Below are 25,527 nucleotides of genomic sequence, written 5' to 3' on the forward strand. Positions count from 1 at the left end.
ACAAGAACGTGAGTTGATGTAGGTTCACAAGGTTCCAGTCACTCATCAAAATCAATGTTTCAACTACAGAAATGGCTAACTGACTTGAAGCTACAGAAATACCCATTTTAAAACATACTTGTGAGGTCCATTGGTGCACGCACATCCGAGAGACCTCTACGCTTTTGGTATATTATCTAAATGTTATTTTCGTGTAAAGTAGATAGCTCGTCAAGACTTGCCTTGGCGTCCTTCGCAGAAACTTGTTACGATGGAAATTTTCGGTATCAAAGCGTTGTAATCGATTATAGAGGAAATAATTCCAAATGGCAAAACGGGTCTAAAGATTATGTATGTTACGGATTACCTTTTTGTAACCTTTCACCCGATACGCTAACCACAATGCAGGTTTGAATCGCCAATTATTGTAAGCACGACCATTCATCCAATCCTATACACATGTAAATTTTACCATTTCATTTCATTCGCTGAATAATATATAAGTTTTACCAACGAATAGTAGGACTGACTGGGACTGAATAATGTTCCCACGGCTGAAAGGGTGAACATGTTTGGTGTGAAGGAGATTCGAACTCTCGACCCTCAGATTACGAGTCAAGAGCCTTATCCAACTGGCCATGCCGGGACACAACAAAGTGGCAAATAAAAACTATACTCAGTTGTTATAATGTTACAGACAATCTTACTATTCGTTGGTGGGTGGTGATGACTAGCTGCTCTCCCTCTAGTCTTACACTGCTAAATTAGGGACGGCTAGCGCAGACAGCCCTCATGTAGCTTTGCGTGAAATTAAAAAAAACAACAACACAAAAAAGTAGTTTGTTTTTTTAATTTTGCGCAAAGCTACATAAGGACCATCTGCGCTAGCCGTCCCTAATTTAGCAGTGTAAGACTAGAGGGACGGCAGCTGGTCATCACCACCCACCGCCAACTCCTGGACTACTCTTTTACCAACGAATAGTGGGATTGACCGCCACATTATAACGCTCCCACGGCTGAAAGGGAGAGCATGTTTTGTGCGACGGGGATTCGAACCCGCGACCATCAGGTTACGAGTCGAACACCTTAACACACTTGGCCATGCCGGGCCCCCTTTTTATGTGTCTAAGGCCTAATTAACCATAAAAATAACCAACTTTATCTTTAACCACAGTTTCCTGCATTAAAATGAAAACAAACATATCTACAAATTTTAGATGTAGGTATTTTATCACTTGAAAAAAATCAGTAATGAAATTAGAATACGATCCGGGTGGTTCTATTTGATGTTTAACCTAAAAGGAAAAACAAATCGTTTACTATTAAACTATAACACCTTTAATATGAAATTATTGAATAAAGTGTGACGAAGAAAGTTATAGTTTCGTGTTTTTGTTTTATACGTTGGTTCCTCGCCAGACAAATCCCCCAGTGGCTCAGCGGTATATCTGCGGACTTACAACGTTAAAAACCGGGTTTCGATTCCCGTGGTGAGCAGAGCACAAATAGTCCATTGTACTTAATTCAAAACAACAACAATCACCAGACGACATACATAGTAAGTCTATCTCATCATTACATTTTCCCTTTTCTGTGTATCTAAGGCCTAATTAATCATCAAAAAATAATCAAATTTATCATTATTGATTGCTTATTTAGAATTAAGTACAAAGCTACACAATGGGCTATCTGTGCTCCACCCATCAGGGGTATCGAAATACGGTTTCTAGCGGTTTAATTCCACAGACATACTGTTGTGCCACTGTGGGGCAAATCTTTAACCACAAAGTTTGCTGCAAATGTTTCTTACAACGTTTAAAACTCTGGCTCATTACTAGAGCCTAAAATTAAATTACTCCATTTTATTAAGATATCTAATAACCTTCAATGTTTTTGAGTGAAGGTTGGCAGACAGATAATTTTTCGATAGGATTTGGGCAGCTAAATCCATTTCTGCTGTCTGCCAAGCTATAACTAACAGACTTAATGCTTAAAAAAGCAGAAAGACTAGAAAACGGGCATAACAAAATTAGAAAAAATAACCATACCACTCTTAATATAAAAAATATCAGACATTTTCCCCTGTGACTTTAGGGTACTGATACCAAGTTTAACAGCCAATGTTGCATATTACTATTAAAATTAAAAAATTAAAACATCTCACCCCGTGATTTTGGGGCGCTGAATCCAAATTTAATTTCAATAGATCTTAGAACAAAATGGCCACCAAATAAAGAAAAGGAGCAGTTACAGTATTCCAACATGATAATGTTGTATAATTTATTGAGTTAATTTATTACGTCTTCAATGATTAAGCCTTAATAAAGATGCAATTATACAGTCTCATATTTTAAAATATTTTTTTCAACTGTATGAGCTACAATGGTAGAATATAATATTAAAAATAATTCTCTTTTTGAAAGACATTTAATATTTTATTACTTAATAATAAAATAAGGTTCTAACTCATTTTTTCTCTCGCCACCTTCTCTTTTGTATGACTTTTACTCTACTAAAGCTTTTCCATAAATGACAATAACTTATGAAAATACATCTAGAGGCTGTGTATTATATTACATACATAGCTTTGTTATAGAACCAAGGCCACTAATAGAATTAATTTTATGGGAAAGCAGTGTTGGAAAAGTTTTACAATAACATTAGTATGGAAAAAGCGCTTTTGGCTATGTTTTCTGGTGGCCATTTTGTTTGTTTCTTTTCAAAGGTTAGCTTTGCCAGTTACAGTCTGGGAAGTTTTACTCAAAACTTCCCGAACTTTCTTCTATACCCACGTTTGTTTATTCTTGCTTGCTATTTGTTTTTCAGACCTCAGAGTAGTTTACATTGTTAGAGCACTAGACTCTCAATTTTTGAGTCACAATGTCGAAATATGTAATCGAGTATGTTCGCCCTTTCAGGCGTAATGGTGTTATAATATTTTGGCCAGTACTCTTATTCTTTAGTAAAAAATAGCCTAACAGCTGGCAGTGGGGTCGTATTACCTGCCCTCCCTCTAATCTATCACTTAAATATTAGGGACGACTACCGTTGATTGTTTGTTTGTTTGTTTTGAATTTCGCGCAAAGATACACGAGGACTATCTGCGCTAACCGTCCCTAATTTATCAGTGTAAGACTATAAAGAGGGCAGCTAGTCATCACCACCCACCGCCAACTCTTTGGCTACTCTTTTACCAACGAATAGTGGGAATGACCGTCACTTTATAACGTCCCCACGGCTGAAAGGGCGAGCATGTTTGGTGTGACGGGGATTCGAACTCGCGACCCTCATATTACAAGTCGAGTGCCTTAAATACCTGGCCATACTGCTGATAGACCTTGAGTAACTGTATGAAATTCAACAAATGAACTTGCTCATTAGAGTCATTAGCACTGAAACACCCGTTTACTGGTTTCTGTCGATAAACGCTCGTAAGATCTTGCAGAGAAAACGGTCACAAGAGATCATGAAGTCGAATACAGCTCAAGAAATGTAGGTAAAAAATATGACAATACCCAGAAATCGTTCTAATTTGAATTGAGTTGCATAAAGGGATATAAAAGAAAGAGGATAAATGATTTTGTTTTCTTGTGTTAAACAAGATTCACCCTACTTCAGTTAACAGTTATCCAGACTTCCATCACACATTCTCTTACGTTAAGGTAAACAGTTTTCTCACCATGAACTACTTACACGATGTTCACTGAACCATTCACACAAAATAGTGTAATCGACAACAAGAAAGTGCTACAGTATACATGCATGTCATGAGTAATAAATAACCAATATCGACTATTTGTTTTTTATTGTTGTGTTTTTTTGGGTGGAGGGGGTATAGGCTTAGTTAAAAATATTTGTGTTTTTGTTACTAAATTTTTTTAATGAAACTGCTTAGAATAGAATAATTTAAAAACTGCTTTCACTACACACTACGAGATGCAATACTTAAAAGTCACTACAAATACATAGTAATGTCTGTTTTAATCAGCACGCGATATGAAGAACGTGGATTTTTACAAAGCAGCAATAATATGTCAACGGTTCATATATAGAAATCAGTTTATTTTCGTGTATACTTTTTTACAGTACAAGAAATAATATGACACGAGCTCAAGATTAAGTGCTTTTGTTTTCAAACTATGGGTCAAAATGAACGGTTATGCAGGTTTTACCTCATTAATTTTTAGTCCAATTTGTTTTGCGCGTACAAATAACAACAACAACAAAAAACGAACAACAACCAAGAAATGTAACAAATTAGACCTAAGATTATTGAGGGCAAACTTACGGTTACCTTTATTTCAACCTATTTCTCGAACCAGATATTAATAGAAAGCTGTGCTAATGCAAGACCTAAAAACGTGGGTTCGGTGTTTGCTGAAGAGCTTTGCGTTTATTTTTAAGTGTAAAGCTAATTAGTGGTATATCTGTGTTCTGCTAACAGCGCGTATCAAAACCGAATTTTTGGAGTTCTCACTTATCGTAAACCACCGAGCGCTAACAACACTGAAATACACAGTTAACCATGAGCTCGTGCTCATAACGTCAGATGAACAAATACTTTCTCGTTAGAAGCAGGAAGACTGCTTAATGTGTCACTATACAGTGTGATAAGGTACCTTTAAGCACGGAATCTATAATAATAATAATAAGATACCGCAAACTGTTGTTGATGTATAAGAATTGAAATCCTAGTTAGACTGCTAAAGGCCAGAAGTCATTTTATACTCCCAAAGTATTCCTGACTGGACTTAACCTTAGATTTCAAATGATCTTCATTGTCTGAGCACTGAACATATATTTATTAAATCCTAAAAGAGGCTCTGAACAGCTGAAAGGTTTTAAGAGACTCGTTGTATGTTAATGCTTCGATTTTATTGTTGTCATGGATGAAATTCGCGCAAAGCTACTCGAGAGCTAGCTGTACTAGCTGTCCCTAATTTAAAAGCGACAAATTAAAGGGAAGCCAGCTTGTGAACACTACTCATCACCAACGAACAGTAGGATTGAACTTCATATTTTAACTTTTCACGGCTGAAAGGGGCGAGCATGTTTGATAACGGGATTGGAACTCGCGATGTGCACGTTGCGAATCGAATGCCCTAACCATCAGGCCATGCAAGGTATTCTTAACGTTAAAAGTTTAACAACTATACGGATTTATTTTTTTATATTCGTGTTAGTTTTTCGGATTGATTTGATTGTTGAAAACTTATTGTTTTGTAGCCTGAATTTGTTAAAACACCATCTTTTGTTTTAGGGAGAATCAATTTACGAACGAAAAAGGTTTTAAGTAATTTAATTATGAAGGCGAGGAACAACTTGTTTAGACAGACTGGTAGCAGTTTTGGTTCTTATTATGTTATTTAGTACTTTGTTGAAATTATAAATTCCAAAATGTTTTCCACGTACAAAATGCTTTTAGCTGATGGAAACAGGCCACTTATGCACACGAGTACCAAAACTATTTTAGGAACATACCTCATTCTACAGGGTGTTCGGAAAGTCACTGTGCACTTATATATTTATTAACAGACATGTTTCAATATAGAACACAGGAGGTAAATATGAATGACAATTATAAACAATGTTGAAAGTGACCCCCGTTGACATCAATACAAGCCTGGATCCTTCTTATTTTGTTTCTAAACACCGCTATTAGTTGCTGGCTTGAAATAGACTGAATAAAATATGATTACAAAACTGCACAGTGACTTTCCGAACACCCTGTAATAATTCGGTAATGTATACAATTGTTTCAGAAATAGTGGTACTTAAAAAATATAGCACACGTAAAGATTTAAGTGTGGTACAAATATCATATCAGTGATATAAAAAAGAACAAAAACCACGACTTCGGAATATGTAATTTGCTATCATATAGGGTTCTTGAAAACTAAACGTGCCATACAGCTCTACTGGCACGTGTTCACTAATGGAATTGAGGTAATTCTAGTAGCAGGAACTTTCGGTTGCTTAGATACTGAAATAAGAAAGACGGTTACAGCTCCCGTATAAGTAACGGGAAATCCACGATACATGAAATACAGCCTAGAAAAACAAATGCTGTAATATTCTCAAGTGGCACTGTTTTGCATCCAAAGTTTGTATTTTCTCAGCAGTTACTGTATAAGATTCAAGTCAAACATCTAAGTCGTTTGCATCTTAGAGTTCTAATTTGTTTAACCGAACAGAATGTTAAGTTTAACAGCAAAATTTCGGGATGATGTATTAGGTCCTAAACAAACAATAAAGCTGGTTCCACTGTAATAGTATTAACATAATATGTGTAGCTAACACAATATATATGCCAGTATAAAAACAACATACCTTGTATTTTGCGTTGTCCCGTATTGTGGTGTAATAGCACAAGTATTGAAGTATTATAGCACTAAAGCACAATAGTGCTCAGAATAAATAAAGTATTGTTTTGTATCTGTTATAAACAACACATACAGTTTCTCTCGCAAACAGTATACTATTCTACACTGTATTGTACGCAAAACACAACAGCTCCTGCATAAGCCTCTACCATAAAGGTTACCAATCTAGAATCCATGGAATTCTGGGAAGGGGGGCGCAGAAGAGTATATCAAGGGGGCCGTATCAAATATACATAATACTGTTAAGGTACTCAACACCTACAGGTTCATTGGACGAGGACCACAGTCCAATTGTGAAATGTTTTGAGGGCCTTGTGCTGAAAAATTTTGGGACTCTATGCTATATTGTTCTGTCCAACATAAACAATAATACAAATATTACAAAATAACGTATTTTAGGTTACATAAAAAAAAAAAAACCACGCATTGTTGAATACTGTGTTTAATTTAAAAGGGTATACTATATTATCAGACAAAACTAAACAATACAACCGACACTTTAGTATTTTCTCACAATACTCTGTAGTGTTCAGTAGTGCCTGTCAAGTTTAACCAACTATTCCGAAATTCCTGAAACTACTACAATTATACTTGTCACAGTATTAGGCCTATTACATTTGTAATTATCTAATTCCATACTGCTTTTCAAAAATTAAAATAATTTATAATAATAGGCCTAATACTTTTGTCTTGTATCAAGTATAATTTTAATCATTGTTCGCCAGCTTGTACACGCCATTACAATACTTGAAATGTCCAACCATATTATTTGATAATTTTTGGCATGATCTAAAACCAATAACTCTCAATAGTTATGCCCATAAGTGTGGTCTTAATTACAAAAGTACCTGACAGGTTCTTCATAGAACCAATGCATATTTTTATTTTGCACTCTTTTCATCACACATATTTACACATTAATCTTCATTTTTAACGTTTACTGAACAAAGTAAAACAATATCTTTACCCTACCTTGATGGAATCGTAACACGCTATAACTCGGCCGTTCTGGACTTCAACATTTGCGGGCGGATGAGCAAACTTACATTCCGTATCGGGGCGACTGCATTTGTTCCTTTGGTATTCTCTGCATACTTCAAGCTGCAACCAGCGGGAATCTTTTACGTTGTTTATCATGGCCATTATTAACAGCTGGTTCGGATAATACAGAGGGAACCTTTTAGCGGTTCTGGACACGAGCAACTTTCTGAAGCTAACTGAGATATGTTTTGGCGGGAAAAGGAGTGTGAGACTTTGACGAGTAACAAAACTAACAATGCCGAAGGAGACACAAACCAGTTTTTATTTAGTTTAATCTCGCTAGATAATCAATCGAGACGGACTTGGGCCTCTTAGTGCAGTGTGTTCTGTAGGTCTTTGCGGAGATACAAAATCCAATGTCGGCTTAAATCCCACTTTTCCCTTTCAAGTTTATATTACCGACATATCTTCTTCCACGTTAACAAAATCACAAAAATTCGACGGAATTAATTGAAAACTATATTGAACGAGTACAAACTACAAGAGAGTTGGTACTATACAAGAAAAAAATTATTTTTAACGGCGAAAGCAAAGTTTTCTCCCAGCAAGACGTTTCTGAATAAAGAGGTTTAGCATTCCTGGAGGCTGGGCGGCTGTAGTGGGACAGGATGGGCGAAGCTGGACGGGTAGCAGGGAGTCTGTCGCTGGGTTAGAGGTATCCAGACCTGAAACATAAAATATCTGAAACTTTTACTGGACAGTTTTATTTTAAAAATGATCATTTTTACATTTTATAATTTTCGTCTTACAAACAAGTTGATACAAATTATATAATTTTCTGTTGTCATTCTCTATTCTTTGAACTTTTTACGTGTTACTGTACTCTATACAATAGTAATATATACTGGTTTAATTATACAAATACACTTTTCATTATTTTAGACTCTGTATACGACATGTTATTTGTCATTATAAAGTTGTCCTCCAAGTAGCAGAGCTGTATGCTTGCGGACTCATTCTACTAGAAACCGGGTTTCGATACCCGTGGTGGTCGGAGCATAGATAGCTCTTTATGTAGCTTTGTGCTTAATAAAAACAAGCAAACAAACGTTAGCGTGCTCTATTTGCGTTCTTTTCTTTTCTTTGTATAGTCGTATAAACAATCTCTGCTGTTATTGTGGTTTACAGTTACACGAGTCATGTTTATCATGACTGCACTGTTTTTATACGAAGTACTTCAGTCGTCGTGCGGTAATCTCTAACGTCTTTTGACACAGCACAGCATTTGAAATAAATAATGAAACGAATGAACTAAAATTGACGCTTATGTAAAACATTTGTTTGAAATGAAAATAAATACAACATTAAAATTATTACACATGAAATAGTTATCAAAAAATAAAGTACTAAACAAGAAAGCTGGTCCAGGTCTAGAAATAATAACGCACAAGATAGATGCAAAACATGGGTCGAGATGGCGTTATTGGTAAACGATTATGTGGATATATAAATCTCAACCGTATCTTTACCGTTACTCTTGAAGATGGCGTCATAGTACACCGAAACATAACTAGTGTGTTTTTGTAGGGCAAGTCCCTGTTTTTACTAACAATATATTGTGTAATGATTTTAACGTTGTATACCTTTTAATTGTAAATAAGTAATAAATCACTGTTTAAGCTAGATAAAGTAAAGCATAATTGCACTCATTACTAAACAACCAATGATTGTTTTCTTTACATAAAAGAGCATTTAAAATGTAACTATGTTATGGTTGTAAAAAATAATAACAATAAACAGAGGAAGATTTTGAAGGCATATCTTGGATTAACTGGAAAGATAACTAAAAGAAGCGACACTGTTATGTTCTTATTTATTGTCACTCAGCCTGGTGACTACCAGACTTAGGTAATACGTTTCGTAGTCAAAACTGTAAGATTTGATAAAGATACATCTTCCGATAAAAAAAACACAAAAAAAAAACACTAAACGAAAAGCTAACCAAGCCAAAAATGAAAAGTGTCTCGTGAAGTCGGGGTGATACTTTTATTATCTTTGTCATGCCAATCAGAAGATAGTGTCCATTAACGGTTTTTTTTCTTCGTCGGGGAAATTACCAACAGAAATATATCTGTCGAGCAAAACAATTTGGTTGAGTGGTAGAGAGATGCACTTTGACAAGGCCTTGGGTGCAAAATTTCAAACATTATGACTACACATTAAACTAAAATTACTTTTATATTTTTGTATGTTACATTCAACCTAAGGTAGAGTGTGTAGCATAATTTTTATGTTTTTTTTCTATGTACCAGTAGACCAACTATTTCCACGTTGGTTTGTTGTATTATGTTCTACATACAATTAAATAAACCCTGTTTAATGTTACTACACACAGTTTTAGTATCTGGTAGGATGTACATTGTCACTATGGATGTTGCTTGCTACCGGAAGAAACAGAATCAAGACAACTTATCAGATTCGCAACGAAAAGGAGGTGTCATTGCGATGACTGACCAGTGTAATAGTTTTAGATTATTTAAAACTTCAAGTTACAAACCAAGTGTTATTGAACTTGTAAAATTGTATCCAATAATCCATTATGTGTTGCTGTGTATATTTACCATATTTAATTCTGTGTTAAACCTGAATCGTTACGATCTGTGTTAGGACTAGCTATTTAACAAAAGTGATAGTATTATCGTTACAACTTGTGGTAAGTCTAGCTTGTTAAAATATGTGGGAGGACTGGATTGATTATCTATTGTTACAATTTGTGGTAGGGCTGTTTCTTTAACAAACATGGTAGTACTATTGATACTAGCTCGTTAAGATATGATGTACGCTGTCACTATGGATGTTGCTGCCAGAAGAGACAGAATAAAGACAACTTATCAGATTCGCCACGAGAAGAAGGCGTCATTATGATGATTGACCAGTGTACGACTAATGATCAGCTGAAGTTATCAAATGAATGTTTTTTCGTATTTAAGCCTACTTTCAATAAATGTCTGCTTTTTGCATATAGGTTTACTTCTAAATAATCTTGCGCTTTTTGTCAAAGTCCAAAAAGGTAGGTTCACTTGCTTTAGAATATTCTTTGGCAAGACAAATTATTTTCCAAAAATATCAGAAAACTATTAACTTCACTTTAATATATCAATCGTTAGGCTATTCATTTCTACGATGGTTAACTTCACGTTTTCTAACTTTTATATGACCAAAACTCTCTTTCACTCAGCTTCGCTCTCGTTTGGTTGCCGCTATTTATATCTCTCACTGAGGCGTTAAAAAATTCCCCTAACCACGATAGCAATAATTTAAAAACACAACTTCAACAATTATCTGCATTTAATTCTCTTATCATAAAAAATAAACATTCATGAAATATTAAATCACAAAATAAAGTAATTAATACTACCTGCACTAAAAAGTATTTTATGTCCAACATATGCCCAACCATCATGTTCCGACTACTTCCATGTTTGTTGGTTATATTATGCTTTATGTACAATTATGTGAACTGTGTTTAATGCTACAACATTGTTTTATTATATGGTAGTGTGTACGCCCACCCATCACATTTCATTGTTGTTATTTATAATACGATATTATGTATTTCACAGTTATTATTGTATATTTCGTATAGTACCTTAGAAACTACGAGCATTGTTGCTTTATTATATTTTACGTAATATCAATTTCCTTCAATAGTATTCTTTTTATATATACCTATATGTGCGCGTGTGTATTATCTTTTAAAATCTTCGCTGTACATTAATTTCCATACACTGCCACATGATACTAGATACTTGTAACGTGTGCAGTATGCAGAATAGGACCAATCCTTTGCTATAGTTTAGTACTGCGTGGTTTGTTTTTGAATTTCGTGCAAAGCTACACGAGGGCTATCTGCGCTAGCCATCCCAAATTTAGCAGTGTAAGACTAGAGGGAAGGCAGCTAGTCATCACCACCCACCGCCAACTCTTGGGCTACTCTTTTACCAACGAATAGTGGGATTGACCGTCACTTTATAACGCCCCCACGGCTGAAAGGGCGAGCATGTTTGGCACGAGGGGGATGCGAACCTTAACACGCGTGGTTTTTATATGCGATGGCTATCTGTATTATGTCTAACGCGGGTATCTAACCCTGTTTTTAGCGTTATAAGCCTATACATTTACCGTTGTGCTACTTGGGGTAATCTGAATAAATAGAATGATTGTTTGTTTGTTTTTGGATTTCGCGCAAAGCTATACGAGGGATATCTGCGCTAGCCGTCCCTAATTTAGCAGTAAGACTATAGGAAAGGCAGCTAGCCATCAACACTCACCGCCTACTCTTCGGCTACTCTTTTACCTGAAGATAGTGGGATTGACCGTTACATTATAATGCCCCCACGGCTGAAAGGGCGAGCATGTTTGGTGTGGCGGGAATTCGAACCTGCGACCCTCGGATTACGAGTCGAACGCCTTAACCCACCTGGCCATGGTCGTGGTAAATTTAGATATTTCTTCTTATTTGACTGACATCTTGTCCTTATAAGTTCGGTAAATCAGTCTATAATATGATATAGCCAGTTAGTTTTATTAGCAGTTATATAATTAAAATAATTTCAACCATACAAAACATCCCTTTCCTACCCCGTTTTAATATATAACAAAACCTGTTCAGCACCACTCTATTGTGTAACCCTTTCGTCGATGAACCCGGATACATCTATTTCAAGGACACTTTTTCACGAAGTTGTCGATCATTCGTTATGCAAATCAATATGGTCTAGTCGATGTCTGGTTTTCTCGTCCTTTTAACAATTACGGCAATTAATTTCTACGATTTCACAGCGGTGTTAAATACGAAATATCTTAATTGACTTCGTTCGAACAAATACCTGTTAATCTAAAGCTAACTACAGATTTACGGCAAATAATTAAAAATAAAACAATTTTTTTTACAAGGAATACCTAATACAGTTGTTTAGCTTCGCTGACCTTTAAAAGATTAAATGCAATTATTATGCAATATAAAATAAAAAATACCATTTACACGTATTGAAAATGTAAAAATTAATGTAAGATTATGAGTTTTGAATCTTCAAATTGTATGTCAGAGGAGTTTAGTGCCGAATATAGTACTGTTTCTCCTTTCTCTAATTATGGAGTCCCGTCATAGCACGTTTGTCAGTGTGGAATACAGGTGATGTGGCGCAATCTCTACTCTCGAATCACCGATGACAAGGAACCAGCAGGTCAGCTACATCCACTTTTAGTATATTGTAATTAATTGTTGTCTATATGTTTTACTTTTAAGTATATTTAATGTTAGGTACGAAACGTAAGTAAAATCATGTTAATATTATTACTTCTACTACTATCACACAGTTGAGGATTTTGGCACTAGCCTCGCTACAGGTTTTCTTTCTTCCAATAATCTACTCTCAGTGTTCTTCTAGTAACCATACTAAATCAAATATGATTTAAGTAGCACCTGCCTTTTTAACTTGCTTTCACACTCATTCCACTTCTACACACTTTCGTCCAGTTGACCAGGGTGACCTCTGTTCTACCTTTTCCTGGTCCCTAATCCACATACTATTCCACTGACGGCATCATTCTGAGATCTTGTGAGGTGGTTGTTCAAGGGCTAGCTGCCCATTACCAGCTAGGTGGTCTATTTTCTCGTTAAACGATATGCTCTTGTGGTCTGGAATATGACTTTTGCATCATTGATATTAAATTACATCAACTTATCTAACTTTTATCAAAGCCAAGAATATCATTCTGACGAATCTGTGGTAGGCTTTAGAAAACTTGGGGAAGTGTCACAATTATTCAGTGCTAAATCAACTAAGTACGTGTTGTCAAACACGTGGCCTTCAGCAAAACTTAGTGACTAAATCTTGGTTATGACTCAACACTACTCAAATTACATTGCTGAGTCCTTGTGATGTCAAAACGTTTTCTCCCAACACTTACTCATGCCTCAGTTTACTAGTAAACTGCCAGTATAAACCTGGTTGTTCATAACTGTATATATACACACACACACGTAGTCGACGTTAACAATAAACAGTGACGTGGTGAGGAAACATTTAATGATTGCTGCTGTAAAGATGTTTAAATATTCTTTTCTTCATGTTTAATGTACGCTTGCACGATCATATTTACTATTAATGACGGCTATGGTTCACCTTAAGGTGTAGTACCATTCTAGGCCGCCCCCCACCTCCACATGGTCGCCCCAGAAATTAAAAAAATCAGATGTGCTATTAATTAAAGGAATATGGCGGATATCATATGCGAAAACTCTTTATATATCATAAACACTTGTGGTATTCAGTGTATACACTATTTAGAAATGCATCCCTCCTCCTCTTTATGACACTGTTTTACCTTTTAAACATAATACACTTACTTCTATGTCTAATAATAACTCGAATATACCTACATCAGCTTAGCATAATCAAATCAGTGTGCTCAAAAACAATTTTATAGATAATGGAAAATACATTCACGTGCTATAGGTTCTAATCTCGGAGTCATGTTCTTACATATATATATTATTTCCAATCAATGCATTTTAAGTGAATTTGTTTGGGAAAATAAAACGCTCTGTGTTATCTTTAAACGTTTGTTTCTTAGTCGTTAAATGTAAAGCTGCACAATTGGGTAAATGTGCTGTGCCCACCATGGGTATAGAAATCTAGTTTTATAGCGTTATAAGCCTATAGACTTGCAACTGAAACACTTGGAGAAAGGTCGTCTTTGAACGTACTATGTTATATTTAAATTTTTATATTACTTTTCAAAAATGATTCGGCAAAGGACAAAAGTAATTATCAATATCTGTCTCCATGACAATGAAAACTGAACATGTAATACATAATATACATATAATATATAATACATAAAACACGATGAAAACAATGGTTTGAGACTCGCCATGGCCATTTGGTTAGGGAACATTTTTTTCCAGATTCGCCCACTATTTTACCATCTTTTCTTCAAATATGTAATGAGAAAAAGTGAGTGTGGTGCTTTCATGGACAGAACAATATACGTATCATAATGTTTGAAAATTATACCTAATTTAATGCCTCATTTGTTGGAATCTTCAGTCTCGCCAGAGTAACACACACAACAGTGTAAATTAAATCCATATACCGCTATCACATATGGCTAACCTCTTCCCTAAAAGATAGGGTCACAAGTATAACTTACCCACTTTCTGATTTAGCAATAAACGCGTAAGGGAAGCTTGTAAATAACCTTTTTAACCACCGCATGCCGACACAAGGGTAAGGTCGTGAGATTCTTCAGTATTAAACTGTAACAGACTGATTAATGATCAAATGACAATCATTTTCTTCTGCGCTGTTCTTTTAAATTTCGCGATAACGTAGGTTATCCGGTCCACTAATCAAAAGTTCCTTTCGACCGCAAAACTGTAAGCACTCGTTACATATGCTGTAAAACTACAAGTACTCACTATATACGAGTAAGGCGTACTTATTTTTGTGACGCACAGAAAATAGGAAAAAGAAACACGATACACTAACAGATGAACTATGTGTGTGTTTCATAGCGGAAATACATTAGATAACCTGTTGTGTCCACTAAGGGGAATCGAGCCCCTGATTTTAGCGTTGTAAATTAATAGCCTTACCGCTACCATTCCGAGGACTAAACATTTTAGCTACAAAAGATCGATATATTCTCTACAATATGATGCAAGATAGAACTGTTCAAATTAAAAGCAACGTAAAATAATAAGGCATGAAAATAACGTGTGTGATAACAAAATCTGTCCTGATCCAAACATGCTCGCCCTTTCAGCCGTGGGGACGTTATAATGTTATGGTCAATCCCACTATTCGTTGGTAAAAGGGTAGCCCAAGAGTTGGTGGTGGGTGGTGATGACTAACTGCCTTCTCTCTAGTCTTACACTGCTAAATTAGGGACAGTTAGCGCAGATAGCCTTCGTGTAGCTTTGCGCAAAATTTAAAACAAACCAAACTGTCCTGACGTTTGATGTGGAAGTACAAAAACAAGGAGCGAATCCTCAATATCCGCAACACTTCAAATTATTTTAGGCAGGATTAGAGTAAATTAATCTATGGGACATTTTTTTAAAAATTAGCTATATATTTTGTGCACTATTAATACCAAGCGTGGGGCGCGAGAATACCTGAGTTGATTTTATTTCTCATTAGGATCTCTACGAGCCTACCTTCAAATTGAAATTCTTTTACACAAGATTAGAGTGACTTAATCTATGAGACCTTGGGCGTGGTCAAATACATCAACAGGAAACGTTTAACCTGCTAAGTCCAAAACTGTAATTAGATCTCAAATCAGTGGAAAGATGATAGAGCTGTGAGCGAAAGGTTTGTACTTTAAAAAACAAACTCAGAGTCGTTCTAGGCTAAAAATATCACGTTGCGCCCTTGGGGCTGTCAATGTGTTATAAGAATAACGCTAAAATCTAACAATTTAATTAGAGTACTCTAAGGGTTGATGGTGAGTTTTAGTGTCTATAGCTGATTTCTCTGTAGTTTAGAAACTAATAAAAACTTTGTAATCTGAGCTCATTCTAAAGATGAGCATTTCTTCTTCAGGGGCAAAATGGAATATCTACACTTTAATCAGTTTAAAATCAGGAACTATCAGTGCAGATAATCCTTGTGCCAGTTTGCGCGAAAAGTTAACATAAATCAAACTTAAAAATAAATATTTTTTACACCTCAAGGGCCAATATCTAACTCGTACAACCTGTGATGGATAGTATAATACGGAAATAATAGAAAAAAAGTCTTAATGAAGAGAAAAATTTTGAAAATACACTTTTTTCCAAGTAATATCGATCATGAACCAAACTCACTTTTCATCTTGGAATAGTATTTTTATTGTTAATTCAATCAGTTATGAACAATCGCACGAGACAAACATATTGCCATTTAATGTAAAATCTTTCGGCTTACAAACGACCTTTGGGCCCGGCATGGCCTGGCGGTTAAGGCGCCTGACTTGTCATCTGAGGGCTTCGAATCCCCGTCCCACCAACCATGCTCGCCCTTTCAGCTGTGGAAGTGTTATATACAATGTTTCTGTCAATCCCACTATTCGTTGGTGGGTGGTGATGACTAACTACCTTCCCTCTAGTCTTACAGTGTTAAATTAGAGATGGCTTAGCGCAGATGGCCCTCGTGTAGCCTTGCGCAAAATTCAAAAAACAAACAAACAATACAACGTCCGTTACTCTGGTGCAATGGATATTATTATTCAGGGATTAATGAACATAAAATCTAATTACAATAAGAAGTTTAATTTTTATTTATTTATTGTTAAGCACAAAGCTGCAAAACGTAAGCTGCCTGCTCTCTGCACAACGCAGGGATCAAACCTTCATTTTTAGTCTCATAATTCCACCAGCTTATCGCTATATAACCGAGAGGCTGTACATTGTTTTGTGGAAAATATGAAGGAAAATTAAGATCGGCTTAGTTTAAAATTATCAACCGATCGATTAGTATTATTAATATATATGTATATACATATTACTGTCGTCATGCTGTCACATGAGCCATCATAATGGCGTATAGTATAAAAAACAGCCAAACATACATACATTTAAAGCAAAGGGGAGAACGCAACTCATAATGGAAACAACAGGTCTATAAAGCACTAAACACGTTCACAATGTTAGGTTAACTTAGGGATATAAAGTTTCATTCAATGTAAGTATATACATATTTCTGTTTCCTTTTTCTATTTTGTTTGTATTTCTTTTTGTTATACCACTTGTTCAACATATTCTCCAAACTTTCAATACAATTTGGTCATTCTTTGACGTTAAATATATATGTTTAGCTTCTCCCATTATATTCTAGTTCAGGCATGTTTTAGAGTTCTGGATTACGTATAGAAAGTTCCAAGGTTCGCTCCATGATGCCGCTGAACATGCAACGCAAATTTAGCTATGAGTGCAGTATCAGATTGAAAGTTAATCCTGTCATTCGGCTCAAAGCCACACAGAACCCTTGTGGAGCCACGTACTCTTGACTGGTTGCCTACGTTCTGGTCAGTAGTTCAAAATTATGGACAGCTATACCTGAATCCAACACGAAAACATCATTAAAATATACAAGACATACATTAGACCTGTAATAGACTATGCAGCTCCTGCATGGATCAATGTAAGTGTAAAACAAATGCAAACCAAACTCCAAACATTATACTTGGGAATACACAAATTACATCAACATATACAGAGTACCTAAAACCACTTCATCAAAGTTCATGCATAATTACTCAAACACACAAACAATACCAGATAGACTTCTACAGAGTACAATAAAATATTTTGATAAAAATTGGCGAAAAAATTAGTTGTTATGCGAACTAGACAGGTGTTGCATATATGATGAAGAGCGACCTAAACACCTCTCCCTGTTAAATCTATACATTAGATCATTAAGATAAAATTATTTAAATTAATAATAATAATGATAGTAGTGTTAGAATAGAGATAAAATAAAACAGGCCACCTACGTTCTAGACTTATTAAAAATAAATAAATAAATCAAAGAACAATGTAAATGGACATTGTCCTGAAAAATACCTGACTAAACTTATGATATCACTTCAGCCATTCAGTATTTAAATAGAAATATATTAACCTGGCCACTCCAACAAAGTTATGGAAGGAGGAAGAGGTCGAGTGTACCTGACCCTCCAGGGTATACAAATAAATATACCCAAACACCAGAGAGAGAGAGAGAATCCAACAGTTCTATGTTCTGACAATTTAACTCATGTAAATATAAGGTGATGTTCAGTTTAGAATACCAATACTTGTTCAAGCATAAAATAAAAGAAATGATTGTATCCAGTAATTTCCGAACTGGAAATTTTAGTTCCTCTATTCCAACAGTGGGATAAACACGTTAAAACCACTAAGGACCACACCTTATATAATAATAACACCAAGTCCTATAAAATGAATCCCTTGAGATCGAAACTCTATTAATTTTTTACTCAGAAGTGTAAAATTATTAATCCTGATGGTACAAGCGGCGTAAATCCTAGAGGGCGTTCAAGGATATGTGTCACACTCGTGGGCTTACAATGTAATTAATTTTTTATCAGTATAAAATATATTGTGGTTGGTGTTAGTAGCATCACGGTATAATACAGGAGATCCATAATTATCATTTCTATTTTGATATTTAATGCTTAAAAAGCTAAATAAATACAACGTTCAAAGTTTTGTAGCCCATTTCAGGCAGCTTTTATTGAAATGCCAGTAGACTTCCATGTTTGTGCGCCATTAGTGGCTTTCAGCACGTCCAATCGACATTAGATTTAAGTTAACGTTTGCTGCAACATGTCCACAGTTAATTTAATGATATCATCTGTTATCTTGGTCTTTAGCTCCGTGATGTTTGCTATATAAGATGCCCTTAACATACCCCCCAGAGAAAGAAGTCTAATGGAGTGATGTGTGGCAAACGCAGATGCCACGGAACTGACCCACGTTGCAAGTCAAATGACACATTGAGGCTTTTCTTGCACGGTTACCATTTCACGGTGTAACACAACTTTATCGGAGTGAAAAACAAACACAATGATAGAGAGTGTTTTAGTTGGGCTACAAACTGCTGAAAACTGCATGGTTGTATTTCGTTAGCTATTTTATTATTAAATTTTAAAATAGGAAAGATAATTTTGGACAACTTGTATATCTGAAGGTAATAATATTTTTTAGGGTTATACCAAAGTTCTCAACCAAAAGTATCTATGTCTAATTTTTGTGCACAAAGCTGGTTGATTGGTTTTTGTTAGGCATGGGTGAACAAAAAACTGTTTGCGCGGGTAATCAAACCCTGGATTTTAAGATCTTGAGCTTAACACTAAGCTAGTGGGGGGGGGGTACTGTGCACAAAGTGTAACAGATTTCCTAGAGATGTAAAGATTTAGTAGTCTTTCTCTATTTTCATAAATATAACCGTACAATTCGCTTGTAGTTAGGCGCTAAGATACGCAGTATACTATATTTCTTCTATGTTCAGTAGAAGTAGAAACCCAATGTCTAGTGTTCTAGCTTCACAGACTTAACATTGTGTCACTGAGGGTGAGGGTGTGGTGCAAAGCGGTATAAGTAATCCTGTTTCTAAGCGATTCCCTAACGTCACATCCATTAGCCCCCTAGTGGTTGAATGTCGAGGCTGCTGGCTTTTGACCCGAAAAAATGGGTTTCGATACTCACAGTGGACGCAGCACGAATAAACTTAAAATTACAAATACGGTCTTTGCTAATTAAAGAAGAGATACGTTTATAGCAGAATTTATAGACGAAAACAGGATATGCAAGGAGGCAAACTAGTTAGTACAGAGGAGTTTTACTTCACGTCTTAGATAATAAATGCTGACTATATACTAACAATTCCCTACCCCCCAGTAGATATATCTGCGCGCTTACATCGTTAGTGACCGTGTTTCGATACCCCTGTATCTTTGTGTTTAATTACAACCACACAAAAGCTATATGCTGTGCAGTGTTGTGGTGCACAAAAATAAACGCTGTTTTGATTAATGTTAGTCTATTATAAATAATATAGATTACAAGCTAAGGTTTTAATCAATGTTGAATTAGTCTAAAATAAATCGATCGTTTAGGACATTTCTGCTTCAATTAGAAACAGTAATAAAACTGTAGCCCTTCAAAAATATTTAATGAACTCCTACAAAACTGTAAAATTTTAAATTCTTAACACCATATTTTTGAAAGGAACAAACATGATATATTGTATTTTTAACTAAAAACAGACAATGGTGAGTTTTCCACTTCTTATGAGATCAATAATAGTTTTACAATTGAAATAACATAGATCGATATTTCCCACTACTGACACATCTTACACCGGACATCAAATCTTATGTGCAGTGGCTGAGCAGTCTCCTATTATTTATTAGTGCATATCAACACAACCTAACATTGGAGGCCCATACAATAAAACATTTAGGTCTACATATTCATGCAGCTGTGAAGACTAAACGATCTCTTTACTACGCGTGAAGTGCTTTCAGTGGTATTGACTTGGCACTTAAAGATCTCACGAATACTGGAAAAGATCAAGGAATGTTCACAATGCCGTCTTATTAAAACTGCCCCCCAGTGGCTCAGCGGTATGTCTGCGGACTTATAACGCTAAAATGCGGGTTTCGATACCCGTGGTGGGCCGAGCACAGATATCCCCTTGTGTAGCTTTGTGCTTAATTCAAAACAACAACAACTTATTAAAACTATTTCCATCATCACAAGCTTAACAGTAATCGACTAATTTATAATCAGAATTTTTTTTCGTACGTTTCTTTGGCCACAACCGTTTTTTTTTTTTTGTGGCAGTGAAATATGCTGGTCTCAAAAACTTCACCATTTACTTGTCGCATTATTTAAACGATAGGGAAGGCAGCTAGTCAACACCACCCACCGCCAACTCTTCGACTACTCTATTACCGAGGAATAGTGGGATTGACCGTCAAATTACAACGCTCCCACGGCTGAAGGGGCGAGCATATTTGTTGTGACAGGGATTCGAACCCGCGACCCTCAGATGATGAGTCGAACGCCTTAACCCACCTGGCTATGCCCGGCCTAGGTAAAAATGGAGTGTTTACAATGCTGTCCAATTTAAAGCAGACCTTTCCACAAAACTTCAAAACTACAACACTAAGCCTTCATTCATTTCATTACGACAAATAAGACTGAAGCTAAACTAACACGTGAAGATAATTTAACAGTTAGAATTTAGTAATTCATATTATTCACTGGAGTAATGTTGCTTGCTGGGAGAGCGATAAGTCTCTGGATTTACAATCGAACCCTCAGCGGTCCGATTCCCCTTGGTGGACCCAGCAGCTAGTTCCATATAATTTTACTATAAGAAAAACACACACACTACGTTTATAAAACAACCAGTCCTTATTGTATCAGTTCTCATTGTTTCTTGGCCTAATTTTCAAAATTCTCCAATAATAGCTTTGGTATTCATTTCCTGTACTACGACCAGCTTAGTTGGTAGCTTGTATAAATACTTAAACTCTATGTGGTACTGAACATGTGGCTGAGTTTGTAAGACTCAAATGATATTCAGATTATGTTTTGTTATGTTGTTAGTAGGCAATATACAAATAGGACTTTTTTCGTATGTACTTCAGTAACCTAAAGATCACATTAGGAGTTTTCCGATTCAGTATAAAAGTATACAGATTCTTGTAACAGTTTCCACTATTGGTCAGGTTAAAACATAAACTCAGTATTCACAGATACGAACTAAAAACCTCGTTAAAGCAGTAATAAATCCTCATCTGCTATCTGCACATTACGCTTTATACCACCCAAATAAATTTCTGCACTTTCAAAAAAATTGTAGACCTTAAATCACGCGCTGCTCTCATAATGCGACGTGAAAACTCATTTTGGAAAAAGGAATACTAACGTATAAATTAATAAAAAACAACATAGCCTACAACACTCTTCCTTCTCTTCATTATGAAGTCCTTTGAACAATTTTACTATTCAGAGAAAGCAATGGTATATTAAACATAAATTACACAATTAACAAAAAAATAACTACTTAAAATGGCCAACATTAATACAAAAAGTACAAACACCAAATCATTAACTGTGTGAATCAAAGTACAAACACCAAATCCTTAACTGTGTGAATCAAAGTACAAACAAATGTTAATTAGCAAAACAACATTTCCTTTCTTTAACCATTTACTGTCACTGAACTTTCTAGTCCTGAAATCAGTTTTGTGGCAAAAAATACGAGATGCTCCCTTTCCTTTATCAAAATTTCTTGCCTTATCATTGGGGTAGTTCTTTTTAAGTAGATGTTGAGGAAATCCACTGGAGGCTTCATTCCTGGAGATACTCTGGGAGTAATCTCAATAGGTACCCCGTGATCGTCAGCTGGTTAATTTACCTTTGATGAAGTTTAGCCACCTTCCTGCTAACATCCTTCCGGATTCTGCTCTGATTCACTTTAACTTGGCTGCATTTATTATCTTGTACTTCCACTCCTATTATGAATGGTTTCAAACGAAGTGCAACTTGTGAGTATATAATTCTTGCTCATAGACTGTGAAACTGTTTGAAGTTAGTCTAACGTAACTTGTGTTTTTGTTTGAAATCTATTCTCCATTCATTCCTACATATACTCTTTCGCTGTGTCAGTTATCTATACATCATGTTGTGCAAAGAAACTCCTACCGTGAGGATGACTTCTAACTTTCCGCGTGCCTTAACTTCATGACCATTTGCTATTCGTATCAATAGATTTTCTCCCAGCTTTCCTTACTAAATCAGTTTGAACAATGGTAACTGTAGAATCTTTTTCCATCAACATGATACGAGATTTCCATTAATGAACTTGCTGACTTGTAGACTTTTTACATAACGTGCTCTTTGCCTAAATTGGTGCAGGTGGTTCTCATCTTCAGCATATCATCTCCATGATTTATTGTCAACGGGTAGTCCACATTTTCGCACTTGTAACAGTTCCCTTTCTCTTGTTATTTTTGGAAGTAGTTTTTATTTCCTAAAGGCTTCTTATCTCTAGTTCCTGGTAATATGTCATTTAAAGTTGCAATTGAAGCACAGTCCATTGTGTAATTTACTTCCTCCATCCCGAGTATATAGTTGCCTGATTAAGCGATTTTGTCTTGCAATTGAAGCACAGTCCATTGTTTAATTTACTTCCTCCATCCCGAGTATACAGTTGCCTGATTAAGCAATTTTGTCTGCAATTCCTGGTAATATGTTTTTAACTTGCAATTGAAACACCTTCCTCCTTGTGGTTTATTTCTTTCAAAATGAGTCAGAAATTGTCTATTTAATCATGTTAGCTATTTTAGACAATCATAGTTTACATTTTTGCATTAGTTGATCTGATAATCTCATAATACCTGAATGGCAAGTTAAATTTATTTGGAGCTATAATTCGTTAAAGATTCATCTCCAACTGAATATATTTCTTTCAACATATGTATTTACTATATTTACCCTAATTTGCATATACTCATTAGCTATGGCATCTATGAATTGTTTGTGTGAAAACCAATCCATCATTTTACGTGGAGAACAGGGCAAGTCTTTTCACATCTTCAATGAGTTCAAATAAGGTTTTATCCTTCCTTCTTACAATATTTCTGATAGTTCTTACAGCTCGATTAAATGGTGCATTACCGCGGTTAAAGCTGATACCTTTAAATAAGGAGCGAAATGAATAGTTTATTGCTCTATATTTTATCACTTTATAAATCATCTCAAACTGTATCTAATATGTCTACTTACTGCATTTCCATCACACTCTGTTAGTTCTTCAAGTAGGTGATGTAGCTGAAGTAATCCAGGAAAGTTGTGTGATGTTACACCAGTAGTAATAGTACCACGTGTAGACCATGTGTAGTTCTCGTATTCTGTATTGCATAATTAATACTGTCTAAGGTTGAAATTATTGAATGGATGCGGAGAAAGAGATACAGGAGTGTAGCTGATTTGATTACAGTATTTGATCGTTCAGTTTACACAAATTTTATTTTCAAATTTATATCCTTATACACATCTCTTTTGGCCTCTTCATTCATGATGTTTTCATCCTTCTGTACTGATATGTCCCTTTATATTTCTTAACTTCTGTCGTTAATTCTTTCGTCTGTTAATGACAAACTTTTGTACTTCCTTTTTCAACTTGTCCCTAGAGTCACAATGGTATGTTTGCGGACTTACATTGCTAGAAACCAGGTTTCGATACTTATTGTGGGTAGAACACAGATAGCTATCACGTAGATTTATGTTTAACTACAAAGAAATTCCTTTTTTTTTACTTCATCCGTGTTACTTCGTACTTCTGTTTTTCATTAACATTTCGTCTAAATTATATTTTATTTTTACCAAAAGAATCCCACTCTTGATTAGAAAGTTGTAACGGTTTCTATTTTTGAGCAGGTTATTTTAGATTATTCAATAAAAGTGAAACAAATTAAATAACTTTATTTCTTCATTACAAATATGTAAAACTTTCATAAGTTAGCTCCAACTTAACTGATATTTGCTGATATGCCTAAGTTGATATTACACTCTAATAAAACAGTTTCACTTACTCGTTAACGTCTTCTCTTCATACGGCACGTTCTCATATTTCCTTCATCCAAAAACAAGCTCAATATTTATAAAACTGATCTAACTTATGAACTGTTAAATCAGTCTTCATCTGCTATAACGTAACCTGTGCTTTTATACCGCTCAAAATACGAGCTACACATTCAAGAAAACTTACACGCTAAGTCACACGCTCGTGATGCAACTTAAAGCCTAGCCTAAAACAAGATCATAATATTTTTTTTCTCCGAGTGTAATTCAATACAAGCTCAGACAAAATGCTTTCTTGGATTTAGTCCATTACATACACACACATACACATATAGGTATCATCCAATTCGTTGAAATAAATGGAATGATTCAAGTGTTCCGAATTAGATGTAACATTTTACAACTAACAGACATAGCTTTCTGGACACATTACAGACACACTATTTCTACCTTAATCAACTTAAATATTATGTTGAAGGATCGATATTAATTTTAGAAAAACAAACAAACAGTACAAGTAACCGAAACGAGATGTAATTATACTCTCTGTATGCGCGTGACTTATAGTGTGTGTGTGTGTGTGTGTGCGCCAAAAATACCAATGTCTTTGCTAAAGCTCAGACTCGGTTCTTAAAACACATTATGATACAGTTTGTGTCTTTCTTAAGTTAGACTTTAACCCTCTCGATTTTTTGCGGTCGATATCTCGAGATGGACGTATAAACGTTACTTTATATATACTGATAAGTTGGGCTTCAGGCCCAGCTTAGACGTATGTCTTTGTCAACAACGCTTTCAGTAGTTAATGTTTGTGTACTTTAGACCGAACTTTTCCCTGTAAGGCATACCTACCGTCATGTAAAGGATTGTATGAGCTGTTTTAAACCTCCTTCGCCATTCAAGGTTAAGAAAGAGCAGTGCAACAAGCAAGATTTATTTCACAATTTATTCTTTTTGGTAGTTGTTGCCAAGTAGAAGCACGTGCTTGACACACATGCAAAAATGCTGAAACTAACATAAAACTAA

The 25,527-nt window shown here is 35.4% G+C and overlaps 1 protein-coding gene across 17 annotated transcripts in view; it reads right to left on the bottom strand.

Annotated features, from left to right (window-relative positions):
- The window catches only part of LOC143256682 (muscleblind-like protein 1), a 122,103-nt gene that overhangs the window by 70,640 nt on the left and 25,936 nt on the right, over positions 1-25,527 (bottom strand). For 7 of the 17 annotated variants that reach the window (XM_076514218.1, XM_076514208.1, XM_076514215.1 and 4 more), the window contains exon 2: positions 7,335-8,068. In XM_076514218.1, coding sequence (XP_076370333.1) covers positions 7,335-7,505 — 171 coding nt within the window. In that variant the 5' untranslated portion in view covers positions 7,506-8,068. Of the gene's footprint in view, positions 1-7,334; positions 8,085-11,674; positions 11,897-12,832; positions 12,985-14,561; positions 14,802-24,512; positions 25,357-25,527 lie in introns of those variants that run through there. The other 10 variants (XM_076514223.1, XM_076514219.1, XM_076514211.1 and 7 more) reach the window with 7 other exon arrangements.

This window comes from Tachypleus tridentatus, chromosome 7 (assembly GCF_004210375.1).
Source record: "Tachypleus tridentatus isolate NWPU-2018 chromosome 7, ASM421037v1, whole genome shotgun sequence".
NCBI classification, from domain to species: domain Eukaryota; kingdom Metazoa; phylum Arthropoda; class Merostomata; order Xiphosura; family Limulidae; genus Tachypleus; species Tachypleus tridentatus.